Genomic DNA, 16,570 nt, shown 5'->3' on the forward strand with positions numbered 1-16,570 from the left:
GTACCAGTGGACATGCCATGCACTGTGCTGAGCGGACAAAGGGCTGGTCGATCGATAGATGAATAACAACAGTGGTGGCCGCTGACTGACAGTGGCGGCAAATTGCTTTATCGATCTGCCAGACCGGCAAAGAGAGCTCTGCAAAGAGAGCACTCCGGGGGCAGAGGATGGCAGCTCACGTGCGAGCCGTTCCATTATCAGTGATTGCCCGCTGGCCTGCAGTATGTGTGCCTGCTGCAGTGCCTGGCGGAGGGGGGGTGGGTGGGTGGGTGTGGGGGGGGGGGTGGAAGCAGGGAGGTGGGGGGGGGTGGGGTGGAATAGACTGGGAAGCCAAGAGCTGCAGCACGATTATGACTGGACTGCACTGGGAGGGTGATGATAAAACACGGAAGACATACAACTAACTTTCGTTTACTTCCGAACCTTAGACGTACGCGCGCATCGCCTCTAATGGTAGAAACAAGGTAGTATTGCAAGCCCAGCTGTGTTTCCTTCCTTCCCCCCCCCCCCCCCCCCCACATCCCCCCACCCACCTCCCAACAGTGACTTCACCTTTATAAAACTGGAGGAACAGTGTTGGGGGGAAAGAAGCATGCTGTCCATGTACAGACCCGTATCATCATCACGTGTGAACTGCTGCTGTTTCATCTGCTCTCAGCTTTCTGTTGCAGCGGTCGACATATGTCGTTTTGTTCTGCACAAAAAAACCGTATCGTATTGTTCATTATTTGTTTTCACTCCATATTTCTCTTGTCTAACATAAACTTCAGGCCCTTCCTCAGTGCAGCGCAAACTTGCACCTCCACCCCTTTCCTACCTCCCTTTTGTTTTCTGACTACAAGTGTATTTCTGCAGAAATTTGCCAGGGACAACCCTTTTGTTGCCATGGGTTCTTTTGCGTGCGCCAAGTGCTTGCTGCAGGGCATGATCTCGGTTTATCATGTCAATCGAATGTCAAGCACCCAGACCACTACTCAAGATTAAGTGAAGGGGGATTCCGAGTGTGTGGGGGTGGGGGTAAAATCCAGTTCGGTTTCCCGGCGTATGAAAGGCGCTGAATGTCGTGTATGGGGTCCGCCAACAAGCCTGCAGTTTCACAGCTATCAGTGTGAGAAAATTCACACACACACAAGATTTTTTTTTTTCCCTGATCTGCCTTCTGTTTGGTTTTTAAGCTGTTTATTGCACCTATTTAATAGTCTGTCGGCAGCTGGTAATCCAGGATGGCAAGCCTGAAGAGTCCGTTACCCGAAGGTAATGATAATAGCGTGCTCTCTCTCTCTCTGTGTCTGTCTGTCTGTCTGTCTATCTCTCTCTCTCTTTTCTTTTTTTTCTTTTTCTGTCTTAATTTTGCAGTTAAACAACGTGACACCTTTGTGTGTGTGTGTGTGTGTGTGTGTGTGTGTGTGTGTTGTGTGTGCGCGCGCGCGCGCACTATCCAGACCAAAGGGCGATGCACACTGGCCTACTGTGCGATGTCACTTTGTGCTTCAGTATTTATGTAGCCTTTGTTTGCATTGAAACGTGGACATGTGATCACACTGTAGGTTTTTGTTGAGTTTTTGTTGTTTCTTTCTTTCTTTCTTTTTTGTTTATGGTTGTGTGTGTGTGTGTGTGTGTGTGTGTGTGTGTGTGTGTGTGTGTGTGAGGCGGGTGTTGTTGTTTTTGGGGGAGAAGGGATGTAAAGGGGACGCGGCTTGACCAGAAATGCGTTTGAGGCACGTTTTGTCGCCTGGCGTGACATGACAAAACCAAACCCGTGCCGATTTTATACACCTGGGGCATTACTGTGCAGTCTCCGTTCCATTACCACCTCGTTGAAGCGTTCGATGTATTCTTCTTCTCTTCTTCTTCTTCTGCGTTCGTGGGCTGTAACTCCCACGTTCACTCGTATGCACACAAGTGGGCTTTTACGTGTATGACCGTTTTTACCCCGCCATGTAGGCAGCCATACTCCGTTTTCGGGGGTGTTCGATGTATTCAGATTGAATGATTCATTCCGATTATCCTGGCTGATGGAAGAATTTTAAAACAGTTATTTTCCATCTTCGGTGTAAATGAAGTGAAACTTTCTGACAATCAGAACTGTCGAGGCAACCATGCGTTTGTTGTGTGTTGTATTGTCCATATATTCTGTGTAGCGTATTCAGGATGAAAAGGCTTTGCCAGCCTTGAACAAAAGCTATTTTTGTGTTTGCACATTTCTTCTGTCATTGCTACTGTGTGCACATGTCAAAAAATGATAGGAAAAGGACAAGCCCGGCGCTTTCTTTTTGAGGAAGTGTCTGGATTTTGGTTCCAGTGTTCCGGTTCCAGCGGCATTGACTTGGGGAGTTTGTGAACCTCGTCAATGGAGAGAGTTACTACTCTTGACTATGTTGTTAATCATTCAATTTGATCTCCTGGCCTCATTGTTTTTTTCATTTCTGAACAATCAGTTCACGAAAGGAAGTGAACGCCTACATCGTGCCAACGAAATAGGATGTCAGCTTGTGAAGGGGGGGTAAGGTGGGTGAAGGAGTGAGTGTGTGTGCGTGTGTGGTGAGGGGAGTTGGGTAGGGTAGGGTGGGAGAAGGAGGGAGTGTGTGGGGTGAGGGGGGTTGGGTAGGGTAGGGTGGGAGAAGGAGGGAGTGTGTGGGGTGAGGGGGGGTTGGGTAGGGTAGGGTGGGAGAAGGAGGGAGTGTGTGGGGTGAGGGGGGGTTGGGTAGGGTAGGGTGGGAGAAGGAGGGAGTGTGTGGGGTGAGGGGGGGTGGGTAGGGTAGGGTGGGAGAAGGAGGGAGTGTGTGGGGTGAGGGGGGTTGGGTAGGGTAGGGTGGGAGAAGGAGGGAGTGTGTGGGGTGAGGGGAGTTGGGTAGGGTAGGGTGGGAGAAGGAGGGAGTGTGTGCGTGTGTGGTGAGGGGGGTTGGGTAGGGTAGGGTGGGAGAAGGAGGGAGTGTGTGGGGTGAGGGGGGTTGGGTAGGGTAGGGTGGGATAAGGAGGGAGTGTGTGGGGTGAGGGGGGGTGGGTAGGGTAGGGTGGGAGAAGGAGGGAGTGTGTGGGGTGAGGGGGGTTGGGTAGGGTAGGGTGGGAGAAGGAGGGAGTGTGTGGGGTGAGGGGGGTTGGGTAGGGTAGGGTGGGAGAAGGAGGGAGTGTGTGGGGTGAGGGGGGTTGGGTAGGGTAGGGTGGGAGAAGGAGGGAGTGTGTGGGGTGAGGGGGGGTGGGTAGGGTAGGGTGGGAGAAGGAGGGAGTGTGTGGGGTGAGGGGGGTTGGGTAGGGTAGGGTGGGAGAAGGAGGGAGTGTGTGGGGTGAGGGGGGTTGGGTAGGGTAGGGTGGGAGAAGGAGGGAGTGTGTGGGGTGAGGGGGGTTGGGTAGGGTAGGGTGGGAGAAGGAGGGAGTGTGTGGGGTGAGGGGGGGTTGGGTAGGGTAGGGTGGGAGAAGGAGGGAATGTGTGGGGTGAGGGGGGGTGGGTAGGGTAGGGTGGGAGAAGGAGGGAGTGTGTGGGGTGAGGGGGGTTGGGTAGGGTAGGGTGGGAGAAGGAGGGAGTGTGTGGGGTGAGGGGGGTTGGGTAGGGTAGGGTGGGAGAAGGAGGGAGTGTGTGGGGTGAGGGGGGGTTGGGTAGGGTAGGGTGGGAGGAGGGAGTGTGTGGGGTGAGGGGGGGTGGGTAGGGTAGGGTGGGAGGAGGGAGTGTGTGGGGTGAGGGGAGTTGGGTAGGGTAGGGTGGGAGAAGGAGGGAGTGTGTGGGGTGAGGGGGGGTTGGGTAGGGTAGGGTGGGAGGAGGGAGTGTGTGGGGTGAGGGGGGTTGGGTAGGGTAGGGTGGGAGAAGGAGGGAGTGTGTGGGGTGAGGGGAGTTGGGTAGGGTAGGGTGGGAGAAGGAGGGAGTGTGTGCGTGTGGGGGATGGGGTGGGCACGAAAACGTGACAAACAGCTTGGTGGCGTCACTGCCATGTAATGTGCGGAAGTGCATTGCCGCCTAACCGGAAGTTGTAGGAGACACGTGTTTCGAATGTGACAGTGGTTGTGTGTGTGTGTTTGTGCGTGTGCGTTTGAGTGTGCGTTTGCGTGTGTGTTATTAGATTGTTGTGTGCTGGTGTGTATATTGTTGGATGTGTGTGTGTGCGTGTGCGTGCGTGTGTGTGTATGTGTGTGTGTGTGTGTGTGTGTGCGTGTGTACGTGTGTGTGTGAAGCGTTCAAATTCAAGTTTTTCTCAATAACGTCTGAAAATAGCTCAAAAACTGGGAACGCTACACGAGTTATTAGATTGTTGTATGCTGGTGTGTGTGTGTGTGTGCGTATGTCACACACACACACACAGACACGCACACACACACACACACACACACACACACACACACACACACACACACACACACACACACACACACACACACACACACACACACACACACACACACACACACACACACACACACACAAAGAAAACGAAAAAAAAAAAGAAAAAAAAAAGCTGTCACGGCTAGGCACGAGGCCATTTCTGCCTGGTTTCCTTCTCACCCACACGAGGAAAAGGTCAGGGGGATTGAATGACAAGGTAAGAAAACCCATTTCATTTGCAATTCCTTGTAGTCATCCTTCATCACGCAATGCTAATTTCTGAATTTAGATCACACACACACACACACACACACACACTCACACACACACACACACACACACACACACACACACACACACACACACACACACACACACACACACGTACATCTGACACCCCTTTGGGCTTTTCGTTGTAGTATCTTTGGCTCTATTGGTTGCTGTTTTTTTTTTTATGAGAGCAACAACAACAAAAATCTTTACAACACAAAAACAAATTTTTGATTTCTTTCCCCCCACCACCCCACCGTAAATGACGACAAAAACAGCTACTTAAAAGTTTAAGATCATGTAATGTTTATATTCGTTAACTTAGGTTTTACCAGCACGTTCGGTATACACGTAGGTTACGCCTTTGCCCCTTTATATATTTTTTTAAATATTTATTTTAATTTTTTTTTTTTTAGCAGATGTGGTGTGTAGTGCATGGATCAGTCCACATCCATCGACACCTTCCTGAATCCGGAACTGAAAACTCACTGTATTTTGTTGTGGTTTCGGGTTGCTAATTACCGTAGCCATGAAAAGCAGTAGTAGTAGTAGTAGTAGTAGTAATTGTTTCACTAAAATTTTGAAGAGGGCCGCAGCTTTCAATACTACACAAGACACACATCTTCAAACCAATATTGATGATGATGATGATGATGATATGGATACTTGTATAGCGCATATCCTCGGTCAGAGACCAATCCCCATGCCCTTAACAAGCACGGAGTCGTTTGCACAACAGGTTGCCTACATGGGTAGAGCCGACTGACAGCTGCCATTGGGCGCTCATCATTCGTTTCCTGTGTCATTCAGTCAGGTTTCAGTCCCATGTACACACACGCTCACACAGACAGGTAACATTTTATGTGTAAAATCGCATGTTTTGTTGCTGTTTGTTTGTTTGTTTCTGGTTTTCTTTTTCTTTTTTAAATTGTCTTGTAGGCAGCCATACTCCGTTTTCGCGGAGGTGCATGCTAGGTGTGTTGTTGTTTCCATACCCCACCTAACGCTGACATGGATTGCAGGTTTTAAAGTGTATTAATTTTGATCTTATGCATGCGTACACACACACGAAGGGGTGGTGTAGTGGCGGTTGTGATAGTGGTGGCGGTGGTGATGGTGATGGTTGTTGTAGTAATGGTTGTGATGGTGAGTGGGAAGGACTGTTTAACCCTTTCCATACGAACGGCGAAAGAGACGAGGTTAACAGCGTTTCAGCCCAATTACCATCATCAAAATATTGCAAGCGGAAGGCTCTTATACTGAAGAGGTGAATGTTTACAAAGAATACCACAATTCTGACGACGGAAGCTAAAGGTTGGGTCATTGAGACACCCACTGGACATCCGAGGCGTCTGTGTAGAGGAGGAGAAAGGACTGGCCGTACTGAGTGAGCTAAGTTTTCCAGACGACAGTAGACTGGAAGTGGGGGGGGGGAGGGGGGCAGGGGGGTCGGATGATGGTGTCAAGGTTGGCGGTGATTTATCGTGGAAGAACGTGGTGTGGAGGTGAACCAGCGGAGGCGACCCAGTGAGCGAACAAGAGGTAGTTGTGTGGAGGGACTCTCGCCATCATGACTCATCATGCAGCGGGGGATTGGAGGTGGGGGGAGGGGGTGGGGGAGAGATGTGGAGGGGAGGGGGTAGGTTGAGTATGGTGGACAGGGGGAGATGACAAATAAACAACAACAACAACAAAAACCCAAACAAAAAAAAGTGGGTCTGGACGTTTTGATGTGACGTTAATCGAACAATGCATCATCTTGCGAGGAGCGTCCTGCCGTCAGGTTTTGTTTAATTTTAATAACTCCTTTTCCCTTGTAACCCTTTGGCCATATTACGTTAGGTGTCGTGGCAGAATCACTTCAGCGTGGGACTTGTGATCCACTGTTCCCCAGCGATCAGAGTCCGAGGCCTCGTTTCGCCGTGCTCTTGTGTCCCCGGGGAAAGGCAGGCACTGTGCTTCGACCATCCTCACTCCACTCAGGAGTGAATGGTCACCTGGCTTAGGCTGGTGGAAGGAGAGGATTGGGCCCCGCCTTCCAATGCCGAGCCTTGGACACAGCGGAAATGAATTCACTGCCATGATGGCTGGGGGTGAGGGGGGTGGGGGTGAGGGTGGGGTGGGGGGGGACCTTAAACCTATAACATGCACTGGAAGGTTATTTGCCACTTGCTTGACAACTGCTGACAGCTGGGCGCTGTCACTCGCCACGCGGGCTGTTCTGTGGCTGCACGTGCACGGCACGGGATGACACCACTGAGCTTAATGGTGCTGTTATTGAGCTCGATGGATGATGACACATCGCCGCCGTTGGACAGGTGTCGCCGTTATTTTGACCACCCTTGTGAATTAGAACCACGGAACACGGGCCCACGCCAAATTCTCAGTTTGTCCGCGCTCACTGTAAACATACGGTCCAACCGAATGACTTCAGATGGTCGATTAGATATTATTCATTGGAAGAACTATAGGCTTTTCTCCCCTGGTTTTTGTTTTGATTTTAAATGTGCTGACTGTTTGAGTCTCACCCCCACACCCACCCCCACACCTCCACCACCCTGCCCTCAACTTCCACCTTCCCCCGAAATATACGCGCACACAACCTCCCTACCCCCCCCCCCCCCCCCCCCCCCCCGCCCCCCCCGGGCCCCCATCTCTCCCTTTTCCCTTTATTTATATACGTTATCTCTCTCTCCCTCTCTCTCTCTCTCTCCCTCTCTCTCTCTCTCTCTCTCTCTCTCTCTCTCTCTCTCTCGCCCACACACCTGCCGAAGTAAATGTACTATCCATAAACAGCATGCTGTCAACAGCTGTTGTCGTCACACAGGAAATGGATAGCCCTGACTTGGTGATTGCTGATCCTCTGTTCGGTCTCATCACCTTTGTTATGTATTCCCTCACGTGTGTAAACGAAGTTAGTCTGTGAAATAAACCTGTGCGTGTGTGTGTGTGTTAGAGAGAGAGGGGGGAGGCATTGGTAGGAAACACACACACACACACACACACACACACACAGCGCCCCCACTCTTCCGCCCCCGTCCCACACACACTCTCTCTCCACACACACACACACACACACACACACACACAGCGCCCCCACTCTCCCGCCCCCTCCCACACACTCTCTCCACACACACACACTCACACACACACACACACACACACACACTCTAACACACACACACACACACACAGCGCCCCCACTCTCACCGCCCCTCCCCCCACCCCCACACACTCTCTCTCTCTCTCTCCACACACACACACTCTCTCCACACACACACACTCTCTCCCCACACACACACTCTCTCCCCACACACACACACACTCTCTTCCCCCCCCCCCCCCCCCACACACACAGATAGGGTTTGTAGGCAGTGAGGATCATTCCACCCAAAAGTGTTCATCTATCACGGTCACCTGAAGTCAAACTCTCCCCCCTCCCCCCCCCCCTCACCTACGGCCTCTCTCTCCACCCCATCCCCATCCCCTTCCCCTTCTCTCCCAAAGCCTCTGTGGTAACGAGAGACAAGAGAGGAATGAAATAATGTAATCATGCATAATATGGTTTGACGATATATATATATATATATATATATTTTTTTTTTTTTTTTATTTTTTTTTAAAGATATATATAAAAGAAGATAAAATAAAAAGTGCATATCGGTTTTCTTCGCGACGACGACCCAGATCTTGTATATCCATTGGAGGAAACGCCTGTCTGAGACATCGTCAACAAGTGTCGCGCAAACTGGATGAGCAGACGTAATGGGTAACACTATAAATAACTGATATCTTGCTGGATGACGTGGTGGGGGAGAATGGTGGAGAGAGAAGAAAAAAAAAAAAAGTTTATGAGACCGTCGTCGCGTCAAAAAAGCGATAATTCTAAAGTTTTTAGTTTGCTGTGACGTCTGTGCAAATGATACCACAGAGACGAGCTAAGTGACTCTCTCTTTCTCTCTCTCTCTCTCTCTCTCTCTCTCTCTCTGTGTGTGTGTGTGTGTGTGTTCTATTTTTGAACGCCTAAGCGAAATCTCATTGAAACGGATGAAAGGAAGGCAGATACAAAGTCGTGATTATTGACTTGTTATTGTTCGTTATCTTCGGCCTTGATCGTCTCTTTTTACTGAGTCTGCTCATTATTTAAATGTCCATCTGTATTGTCTTTTGTTCATTTATTTCTTGTTGTTGTTGTTTTTTTAAGGCGGACAGAATTTTTAAAAAATCCAACTTTTATTGATAGGTGTGGTCTGGAACCGTCTCCAGCAGAACACTTAAAAAAAAAAAATGTAAGAATTAAGTGTGATAGATTGATTGACACTCGCAGATAGCGCTGAGATGACAGTTTTTTGAGACTGACGAAGATGTCAAAGTTTTTAGAAGCATACCCAGCATTTCGTTTTCTTTTTTCTTCTCTTCCCCCACCCCACCCTACGCCCCACCCCACCCCACCACCACCACCAATTTATTTTCTTAAGCATGTTGGAATAGCCGAGGTTTTTTTGTTTTTGTTTTTTTGTTTTTGTTTTGTTTTTTTGTTGTTGTTTTTATGTTTTTTTCATCGTTGCCGTAATAGGTTAGAGACATCTACATGGGCAAAACACATTATTGAGGAGGAAAAACCGCAAAGTTTGAAGAATTTTGCGCACAAGAGAAGTGGAAAGTAGAGCGGTATGTACGTGTATACAGCCTGAGGGTGGAAATTTCCATTTATCGTTGGCTGTTGTCGTCGTCGTTGTCGTCGTTGCCGATGTCGACAGTGCGTCACAACAAGTATGCTGACATCGATCAGAGCTTATGTTTGCTGCGGGCCGCGCGGGGCGTTAGCTGAGGGTACAGCTTTCGATTTTGGAAACGTCAGAGGTTTTTTTGGTTTGTCGTTTTATTGGTTGGTTGTGGTTTTTTCCCCCTCTGTGGTGTGTGTGTGTGTGTGTGTGTGTGTGTGTGTGTGTGTGTGTGTGTGTGTGTGTGTGTGTGAGAGATATTTTTTTTATTCATATATAAGCCAAGGTCTCTTATGAAAGGGTATGTGAACACAATGTAATGGAAACACCGTAATGCAACATATGTGGAAAATAAAAGAGTACTTTCAGATATAAAACTAGCCTAGTTATGGAACACAATGTAGAAAAATCAGAGAGAGAGAGAGAGAGAGAGAGAGAATACGAACGCGAATGCGAATACGAATATTTTATTCAGGTAAGGCCATAGCCCCTGTCTAAAAGGGGAATTACATAATCATAAACAAATAACAATTATAAGCGCTGTATGAGAGAGAGAGAGGGCGGAAGTTATATATATATATATATATATATACATATACATATACCTATATGACATCGTTTGCAGACCTGAACAAACAACATTGATGATAATTTATAGGATTCAGCGTTTATTTTGCTGATTCCTTTCCACCATCTTACACCCCGGTACCGCGGTAGTCCCCTCGCTTTCCCCGCTCCCTTCCCCACATTGCAACCATCGGTGAAGAAAGGACATTGATTTTGGTCAGGTCTGAAGTCAGGACAGGTCTGAAGTCAGGACAGCAGATGTGAAAGAAAGGACATTGATTTTGGTCAGGTCTGAAGTCAGGACAGCAGATGTGAAAGAAAGGACATTGATTATGGTCAGGTCTGAAGTCAGGACAGCAGAGGTGAAAGAAAGGACATTGATTTTGGTCAGGTCTGAAGTCAGGACAGCAGATGTGAAAGAAAGGACATTGATTATGGTCAGGTCTGAAGTCAGGACAGCAGATGTGAAAGAAAGGACATTGATTATGGTCAGGTCTGAAGTCAGGACAGCAGAGGTGAAAGAAAGGACATTGATTATGTTCAGGTCTGAAGTCAGGACAGGTCTGGTCAGGACAGCAGAGGTCAAAGAGCGCTCCTCACACGTAGTGACATGTTTCAGCGGTGCATTTAGTGGACATCCTGACAATTTTTGGACGGATATACCAACCGTGGAAATCGCCTATGTGGCACGTTATTCTTGAAAAAAACAAAACAACAACAACAAAAAATTTTAAAAAATAAAACAACAACAACACACACACACTCTCTCTCTCTCTCTCTCTCACACACACACACACACACACACACACACACACACACACACACACACACACACACACACACACACACACACACACACACACACACACACACACAAAACAACAACAACAAAAACACAACTGCATTAGTTCAGAATATATACCAACAGCTATACATAATGAGCTATAAACCAGCTATGCATAATGAACATTGAAGCAGCTTTGCCGTCACTCCACCCACATCATACCAACTCTAATCCCGTCCTGTGAACAGACTGACGCCTATTTTCCCCACGCAGCAGAAGTAAGCTCCGCAACAAGTATGGCGGCCATGTCTGAGGAGAGCAGTGTTGACAATATTGATCGTTTCCTTTGATGACGTCACTTCACCCGATTTGTTGCCCAGATATCAACCCTCCTCAGTGTTGTTTGCCTCGACTCCCCAGGTCAGCGTGTGTGCAGACCTGTTAGTGACTGAACCACTCCCATCGTATACTCGCGGCTCAAGATCAGATACGCACGTTAAAGAACCTGTAATCCATGTCGGTTGGTTATGGAAACGAACATGCCCAGCATTCACACACATTCGAAAACGGAGTATGGATGTCTGCATGGTGGGGGTAAATAAACAAAATGGTCATACACGTGAATTGTTACGTGTCTATATGAATGTGCGTGACTGAAACCTGATTGAACAACATAGGAAACGAATGATGAGCGCCCAGTGGCAGCTATCAGTCGGCTTTACCAAGGTAGGCAGCCTGTTGTGTAAATGACCCCGTGTTTGTAAAGTGTTTAGAGCTTGGTCTCTGACCGAGAATCACTCACTCACTCATTCCCTCGACCGCTAGGGTCGTTGGGGGGACATGAGGAAGATGTCATAGCTCGCTACGCCGTTCTGTTGGCAGCTGTCGTGAGGAGATCTGGCATCGTCATTTTGGTCCATTCCTTGACGTTGTCGGACCGAGAACAGGGGCTATATAAGTATCCATATCTATCCATGTCCATCCATTCATTTACGACAGGAGGCTCTTTTGGTCTCGCCTTGTCAGACTTTTCTTCCTTGTGAACGCAGTGCTTCCGGTTTAACTCTCTCCATACGAACGGCGAAAGAGACAACGTTAACAGCGTTTCACCCCAATTACCATCATCAAAATATTGCAAGCGGAAGGCTCTTATACTGAAGACGTGAATGTTAACAAAGAATATCTCAATTCTGACGACGGAAGCTAAAGGTTGGGTCATTCAGACACCCAATGAACATCCGAGGGGTCTGTGTAGAGGAGAAGAGAGGACTAGCCGTACTGAGTGAGTTAAAAGGTGTGCGGTGTGGGCATCGAGTTCAGCTCAGTGGGTGTGGGTAACGTCAGTGGAGTGGAACAGCTTCTGTCATGACCGATGACCACAATCGTGTCCATCAGTGAAAGGATGAATGAAGCGTCTGACGTTGTGACAGACGAACACCCAGGGCTGGACACGTTGCCATCTGATCTGGATGCTGAGGCCCCTGGGGAAGGTGGGGGTGGAGGGAGGGAGTGTGTGTGTGGGGGGCGGGACTGAGGATGGGATGGATGAACGAGAGATGGTGGTGAAGGGGAAAGGAGAGATGGTGATGAAAGGGAAAGGAGAGATGGTGGGGAAAGGGAAAGGAGAGATGGTGATGAAGGGGAAAGGAGAGATGGTGATGAAAGGGAAAGGAGAGATGGTGGGGAAAGGAGAGATGGTGATGAAGGGGAAAGGAGAGATGGTGGTGAAGTGGAAGGGAGAGATGGTAGTGAAGGGGAAAGGAGAGATGGTGGTGAAGGGGAAAGGGAAAGGAGAGATGGTGGTGAAGGGGAAAGGGAAAGGAGAGATGGTGGTGAAGGGGAAAGGAGAGATGGTAGTGAAGTGGAAAGGGAAAGGAGAGATGGTGGTGAAAGGGAAAGGAGAGATGGCGGGAGAGATGGTGGTGAAGGGGAAAGGAGAGATGGTGGTGAAAGGGAAAGGAGAGATGGTGGTGAAGGGGAAAGGAGAGATGGTGGTGAAGGGGAAGGGAGAGATGGTGGTGAAGGGGAAAGGAGAGATGGTGGTGAAGGGGAAAGGAGAGATGGTGGTGAAAGGGAAAGGAGAGATGGTGGTGAAGGGGAAAGGAGAGATGGTGGTGAAAGGGAAAGGAGAGATGGTGGTGAAGGGGAAAGGAGAGATGGTGGTGAAGGGGAAGGGAGAGATGGTGGTGAAGGGGAAAGGAGAGATGGTGGTGAAGGGGAAAGGAGAGATGGCGGGAGAGATGGTGGTGAAGGGGAAAGAGAGATGGTGGTGAAGAAAGGAGAGATGGTGGTGGAATGGAAAGGGAAAGGAGAGATGGCGGGAGAGATGGTGGTGAAGGGGAAAGAGAGATGGTGGTGAAGAAAGGAGAGATGGTGGTGAAAGGGAAAGGGAAAGGAGAGATGGTGGTGAAAGGGAAAGGAGAGATGGTAGGGAAAGGGAAAGAGAGATGGTGGTGAAGGGGAAAGGAGAGATGGTGGTGAAAGGGAAAGGAGAGATGGTGGTGAAAGGGAAAGGGAAAGGAGAGATGGTGGTGAAAGGGAAAGGAGAGATGGTGGTGAAAGGGAAAGGAGAGATGGCGGTGAAGGGGAAAGGAGAGATGGTGGTGAAGGGGAAAGGAGAGATGGTGGTGAAAGGGAAAGAGAGATGGTGGTGAAAGGGAAAGGAGAGATGGTGGTGAAGGGGAAGGGAGAGATGGCGGTGAAGGGGAAAGAGAGATGGTGGTGAAAGGGAAAGGAGAGATGGTGGTGAAGGGGAAGGGAGAGATGGCGGTGAAGGGGAAAGAGAGATGGTGGTGAAAGGGAAAGGAGAGATGGTGGTGAAGGGGAAGGGAGAGATGGCGGTGAAGGGGAAAGAGAGATGGTGGTGAAAGGGAAAGGAGAGATGGTGGTGAAGGGGAAGGGAGAGATGGCGGTGAAGGGGAAAGAGAGATGGTGGTGAAAGGGAAAGGAGAGGTGGTGATGAAGGGGAAAGGAGAGATGGTAGGGAAAGGGAAAGGAGAGATGGTGGTGAAGGGGAAGGGAGAGATGGTGGTGAAAGGGAAAGGGGAAAGGGAGAATCGTTGCGGCCTGGCAGTGGGGTGGTGTGGGTGTGTGTGTGTGGGGGGGGGGGATGTTTCAAGTTCGAGTCTTAAGGTTCAGACTGAGATCAGTGGTAGGCTGGCTAGTTGTGCGTCCGTGTTGTGTGTGTGTGTGTGTGTGTGTGTGTGTGTGTGTGAATTATTGATCAGAAGCCTAACACTCCTCCCTTGTCCATTCTCCCCCCCCTATAGATCTCTGAACAGATAATTCGATGATGGTGATGATGCTGGTGTTGCTCAGTATTGGTGGTGGATTTTTTTGTTTTTATGTTTTTCTTTCTTTCTTTTGTTTGCCGTGTTTTCGGATATAAGTGTGGTGTTGAACGTAGTGATTTTGGACACCCAGTGCTGGGGGAATGGGAAAGGAGAGGGCGAGAGCGAGCGAGCGAGAGAGAGAGAGAGAGAGAGAGAGAGAGAGAGGGAGGGAGCACACAAACGTCGCAGACCACAGGACTTCTTTACGACCCATTTAGTAGAAATTCAAAACCAGTCTGTAGGTTGACTCACTGAGCAATTTCGTGGAAGAACAAACGAGTTATTTGGCGTTAAGAAGACACGACATTTGAAAAGCAAGCTGTGTCAACAGAAAGGGAGCAAATAACTTTGATTGTCAGGAACATACACTTTACCTACCCACCCATCCACCTACCACCCCTCTCTCTCTCTCTGTCTCCCTATTCTCTCTCTCTCTCTCTCTCTCTCTCTCTCTCTCTCTCTCTCTCTCTCTCTCTCTCTCTCTTTCTCTGTCTCACTATTCTTTCTTTCTTTCTCTCTCTCTGGTACACAATAAAATGTTCTCGGATACCTTTTTTTTTCTGCCACAAGGTCACCTTAGTATTCATTGCAGACTTTGCCACCCTATTTGTTGAAGATCCGTTTTGGAAACTGGATATTTGGTTGTTTGGAGGGCAGGTCAAAGGGGAGTTAAGGGATGGCGGTGGTGGTGAGGGGGAGGGGGGTGCGAGAGAATGAAGGGGGGGGGGATCGCGAAGGAGGGAGAGGGTAGGTGTGAAATGCCGGATAGTTTTTTTTTCTGTCAAATTCTAGTGACATTTGCTGAGTTTGCTCTTTCGAGTACCTAACAGGCGTGTGGGTGCCAAGAGAGAGGGAGAGAGAGGGCGCTTTGTGTGTGTGTGTGTGTGTGTGTGTGTGTGTGTGTGTGTGTGTGTGTGTGTGATATACGTGCACCTTTGAAAAGGATTTTTCGTCTAACCCAAGACCAAAGCGGTGTTATCATTGTTATCATCATTGTTTTTGCTGTTGTCATCATCATCATCAATCTTGTTGTCATTGTAGTTGTTGTTATTACTGTTGTAATTAACGTTGCTGTTCTTGTTGTTACTGTTTCCATCACCACCATCAGTCCCCATCAGACGGGAGAGCACAATTGGAAAAGACGCGCGCACACACACACACACACACACACACACACACACACACACACACACACACACACACGCACGCACGCACGCACGCACGCGCGCACGCACACACACACGCACGCACACACGCACACACACACACACACGCACGCACACACGCACGCACGCACACACGCACGCACGCACGCACGCACACACACACACAGGGAGAGAGAGAGAGAGAGAATGTGTGTGTGTGTGTGTGTGTGTGTGTGTGTGTGTCCTGACAGCGATTACCTTTAAAATAAACAGAGAATAAGATAGGTTTACCCAGTTTCGACGACGTAAACACAAACCAATGTGTAACCCCCCCACACCCCACACCCCTCTCTTTGTTTCTCTCTGTTGCCACAATGTTCACGAATAACATGTATAATTTTTTTTTTTGTGCGTATCATTTTCTAAAAAATGTTTTCTATATATGTATATGTATATGTATATATGCCCCCTTCAAATGGGGCCATGGCCTTTCTTGAATGAAACATCGTTATCATTACCGTTGTCTCTGTCGCCACACACAGACGATGAGCTCCGAAGCCAGAAGCGCCTCACCAGCCGCCGCCGCCGCCGTGGCGGACCCAGACAAGGCCGCCGACGCCGAGGCTGCCGAGGGGGTGCTGCAGAGCGGGCTGACCCCCGGGTGGCGCGTGAACGCCGACCCGCCGTCCACGGACGAGACTTCGTCGACCGTGTCGCCCAAGCTGGTGCAGCGCGAGGAGTGGTCCCGCAAGATCGACTTCCTCTTCGCCTGCGTCGGCTTCTCTGTGGGCCTGGGCAACGTGTGGCGTTTCCCCTTTCTCTGTTACCGCAACGGGGGAGGTGAGTGGTGTTTTTTTGTTTGTTTGTTTGTTTGTGTGTTGTGTTTTTTTGGTGGTGGTTGGAGTGGGGGGTTAGAGGGTGGAGGGGGCGTGGGGGGTCGGGGGGATAGGTTGAAAGGGTTGATGGGTCTTTTTTCTTTTCTTTTCATTTTTCTTTATATATATATATATATATATATATATATGAATATATGTATATATAAACCCAGCGCACTCACAAGGGAGGCCGGTTCTTAAGAGGCTGCCGTTGGCAGGTGTGAAACAATTGAATGAAAAAGAAACAAAACAAACAAGAAACTTTCAATTACTGATTCGCGTGTGTTGTGGATTACTGGACATTTGAACCCTTGTCCTGCTTACTGTCGCTAGGTGTTTTTTTCACAAGTTTAAAAAGTTCATTAAAAAAAAAAAAAGATGAATGTCATTGGTCCCATAGCCTTTTTACGGCCATCAGGGGTTGTGGGGGGAAGGACGGGGGCGAGGGGGGGGGGCGGCTGGGGGGAGGGGGTTAGGGAGGAGGTTGAGGGGTCGGGGTTGGTTGTGGGGGGGTTGGGGGGGGGGTTAGGGCAATGACATCATAGCCACCGGGTGAGATCA

General features: G+C 49.2%; 1 protein-coding gene across 1 annotated transcript in view; it reads left to right on the forward strand.

The window, feature by feature from the left end:
- The window catches only part of LOC143284051 (sodium- and chloride-dependent taurine transporter-like), a 122,728-nt gene that overhangs the window by 20,609 nt on the left and 85,549 nt on the right, over positions 1-16,570 (forward strand). The window contains exon 2 of the mRNA XM_076590657.1: positions 15,677-15,974. Within this exon, the coding sequence (XP_076446772.1) occupies positions 15,680-15,974 (295 nt within the window). The 5' untranslated portion in view covers positions 15,677-15,679. The remainder of the gene's footprint in view (positions 1-15,676; positions 15,975-16,570) is intronic.

The sequence above is a fragment of the Babylonia areolata genome, chromosome 7, assembly GCF_041734735.1.
Source record: "Babylonia areolata isolate BAREFJ2019XMU chromosome 7, ASM4173473v1, whole genome shotgun sequence".
NCBI classification, from domain to species: domain Eukaryota; kingdom Metazoa; phylum Mollusca; class Gastropoda; order Neogastropoda; family Buccinidae; genus Babylonia; species Babylonia areolata.